General features: G+C 44.2%; 1 protein-coding gene across 1 annotated transcript; it reads right to left on the bottom strand.

Moving 5' to 3' along the window:
- Nucleotides 1-629: 629 nt before the first annotated feature.
- PPTG_19461 (hypothetical protein) lies at nt 630-1,109 on the bottom strand (the record flags this gene model as incomplete). The annotated part of the gene is made up of 1 exon (XM_008917889.1): nt 630-1,109. The coding sequence occupies one exon, from the start codon at nt 1,107-1,109 to the stop codon at nt 630-632; it is 480 nt and encodes a 159-aa protein (XP_008916137.1).
- Between the last annotated feature and the right edge of the window lie 2,704 nt (nt 1,110-3,813).

Below are 3,813 nucleotides of genomic sequence, written 5' to 3'. Positions count from 1 at the left end.
ATGCTTTGATGGACGGTTTTCAGAGCCAGGAAACGACAGTAATTCCGATGGCGCGTGCAAACGTTGACGTCGAGCAGGTTTTGAATCTTCTGACGGCGCTGTGCGCTTCGATGATGTGGACTGGCAAAGGTCCAAGTAGAAACGAACCAAACGGGGATCATCTGCGATCGCCGCGATAATTTTACCGTGATTGTCCGACGATGTGCTCGGATTGATGCTAGCCACCGCGGCTCGCCGGGCCATGGCTCGATTGGCTTGGTACCTCCCCGATTTCAGCTGCGTCAATAGAATTCAGCATCTCTTCAAGGTCATTGGTAGACCGGACATGGACGCTGGTGGGTGCTGCCGGCTCCACACCTGACTGACTAGGGTCATCGTCGAAACGAGTTCCGATTATGGAACGAAGGAGAGAGGGAACCCGTCGGTTGCCGTCGATAAAATGCGTAAAATCAACAGCGTGGCGGACACTAACGACCGATTCCACGCCCGTCATAGCGTTGATCCAATGCAATGTATCCTCCGGTTGCGGCTGATCGCGAAGAGGAACGAAACCTGTCAAAATTCTCTGAATAGAGCGAGACCCGCGACCTGTCGAGCCGAGAATGCGATCTAACGCGGTGGAGAGGTTGTCATCCAGGTCTTGAGGTTGTCATCCAGGTCTTGAGGTTGTCATCCAGGTCTTCAACAGATAGTTCGTCCTGGTTGACTTCGTGTTTGCCGAATAGGAAGCAGTGAATGGGCGAAACTTCGCGTAAGTCGTTGACGTTCGACTGAACATCCCCGAGTAGTGTTCGAATAGTCGCCGTGTCCCTTGAGTACGCCACCACTTGACCAAGCACGTATGTCGACGCACTCAGCCCGACAACAGCCTTGCGAAGCCACTCACCAGGGGCACCGTGTCCGTGTTCAGCGCCATCGACCTGGCGGTTTCGGACGATGTCGTTCGGGACTTGGAGGCGGACGTTTAGAGACGACAAGAGCATCACGGCGGCATCACGACTGGGTCGCGTCGTGGCAGTAGCATACACCGGAATGCTAATACCAGCGGTTGCCGGTAGGTCTTCGGGGAAGAGGAGCACGGCAAAGGATGCCGGAGACGAGGGCGACATCGTGGAAGGGACGAGTTGTAAGTTGGCTTATTTAGTCGGGGACTTAGCTTTAGCGAACAAAATTCGGAATGATCGATGCTACTCTAAACTAAACGGTGCGTTCGAGCAGCGCGAAACGAAGCAACTACTGGTTGAGAGCTTGCTGTGGTTTTGGTTGGTTCTGGCGCAGCGATGGCAAGTGTTGATTTGCCACCAACGTTACCATTACTAGCGTTCCGAAAACCCTTTCATCGCCAACTTGCCGATAGAAGATCAGATAAGAGCTTTGACAAGCCGCTGTTTGACCTTCTGGATGAGTCTGAATGAGATACTGTTTGAACAAATGCAAACTTGCTTCACGAGGATTCGAAAGCGCGTATAATCAGCTTCTAGATGGTTTAGTCAAGCGCCTAAAGTTGCTTGAAAGTGCAAAGAATATTGGCGATGACTCGCCATTGATTATGACGGAAATGAAGTCAATCCTGGATAAGTTATACGAAAAACGCGTGGTCTCTACATCATATTACAGTCAATTTAAGCGTTTGATAAAGCTCGCTTAGACTCGCGTTTGAAGCTAAACAATCTGATTGTATCAATATTTTGGTGCTTTCTTCTGTTTTTGCTCCTTCGCAAGCTGACTAACGCTGATTTGACTCAGTTTGTTAGTCAGAGTTTCGAGGCATAGTCGTTTTTGGATGACACTACAGCTCTGGAGTGATCTACTTCACACGATCCATCGATCTCCATTGCCTGAGGCATTAATTGACGTCGAATTCTCTTTCATCGATGCATATTTATTTGTCTTTGTTATATATACACAGTGAATAAAGATGTCATTTCCAATTTTATTAAATCTCAATAACCAGGTGGCTACTCACCAGTTCCGTTATCGATTCTCGCAGCCAATCGATTTCAGCAGGTACGTTTGCTCGTCTCGGTATCATACTCGGACATCGCTGGGACCATTCCTTCTTCAATCACTTGAACGTTATCAATAGTATCTTTAAGATGATCATAGAGCGTCTCATTTGTCTTCGTGCAGACTACTATCTTGGTAAAACACTTGCTAAGTATGGCAATTATATATAGAACTGTGCCCGATCCGCTAGGCGATGCTACAACCATTCTAAAGGGTAGCTCGAAGTGCTCATTGCGAGGAAACTTCTAAAGCTTTGACTTCGGGATCGATTCGTAGAAATTTTGCATCGTATAGTATAGCGATACAAAAGATGTCTCTTCCTCCAACAATCAACTCTCCATTATTCAATAGTTCTTATTTTACTAGTTCAAATGGGTACCTAACACTGACTACAGGCGATCAAAGATATTTGCGCCTTATTGGTGTTGGAACGGTATCTGCTTTAAGCGTGATCAGCAATCTCGAGGTTGGTTCGTTGTCTCTTGGCGGATCACCTACTAATTTATCCGTTATTTCAGGGATAACACCTGGTACTGCTCAGCCTAACAAAGTGCTGTCGTTGGATGGAACTGGTTCTATATCGACAATTACAACACTCACATCAACAACCTACTATGAAACAACTGCTAATATCGAGTTCATGAATACTGATATTCTATCAGCTGCTATCAATTGTAATGCCCCTGTATTTTATGCTTCTACTGCGAATAATACATCTACCAATCAAACATATCAGTCATGGTCAAATGCGTTAGCAACGCCAATTACCGTTGATATGGTTATCAACAATGTTTCACCGATATTCGGAACTGTAACAAACCATCCTTTTCGAATGATGACCAACAACTCTCAGAAACTTATCATCAACTCGGGTGGTAATGTATCAATCGGAAATAACAACAACACTTATAAATTGGATGTTGCTGGAACTTCAATTACTGATATTCCGAGAATCAGAACAACTGGAAGCTGCCCCGACTTCATAATAGATGCTTATGACGGGGTTGCTGGAAATGACTCAGGATTACGCATATACGCTGCAAGTCAGAATCTACTCACATACTCAAATATGGGCTTTTACAATCCTGCCAAAACTATTCAGATTGCAGGTATATCAACCTATAATCAAAATTGCTTTCATACACGAGTGCTGACATCAATGCGTCTATGCGTAACGTAGGCTTTTGTAGTGGTAACAATGCTATAGTTAGACAAGCTCTTATGATCACAGCCAATAGTTTAACAAATAGTTCAAATTATACACCAACGAGTAAATGTAATATTTGTGCTGATACAAGTTTCGTGGATGGAGGATGCAATAAAGTTCTGCGTATTACGAATCCTAACTTCGTGAATGAATTTCAAATCCAGATTGTAAATGCTAATGATGGTGATACATGGGTTGGTAATGTCAGTAATACAAACCTTCGATTTGGAACTAATAACACAACGAATATGTATTTAATTACAGCTGGGCATCTTGGTGTCGGAACAACAACTCCCGTATCCCCGCTTCATATATCAGATGTAGCAAATTATACTATTACTAATCTTGCAACGAATACATACATCTACAATGTCTCTAGCAACACATGGGGTAATTGGGCGGAGGTCCGGTAACTATAAGTATTGCTGCGTTCTTTAATGACGATATCTATTCTCAAAATAGTGTCTATACAAGCTCGGATAGACGATTGAAAGAGAATATTAAAGAAATCGATTTGGATATTGGGAGGTACAAGCTTCTAAAGCCAAGTAGCTACAATTACAAGAATCAACCTGATAAGACTAAAATTGGCTTAATTG

Source organism: Phytophthora parasitica (genome assembly GCF_000247585.1).
Source record: "Phytophthora parasitica INRA-310 unplaced genomic scaffold supercont2.121, whole genome shotgun sequence".
NCBI lineage: Eukaryota > Oomycota > Peronosporomycetes > Peronosporales > Peronosporaceae > Phytophthora > Phytophthora nicotianae.
Note: the sequence above shows the minus strand (reverse complement) of the source record. Positions and strands in the feature narration are given on the sequence as shown.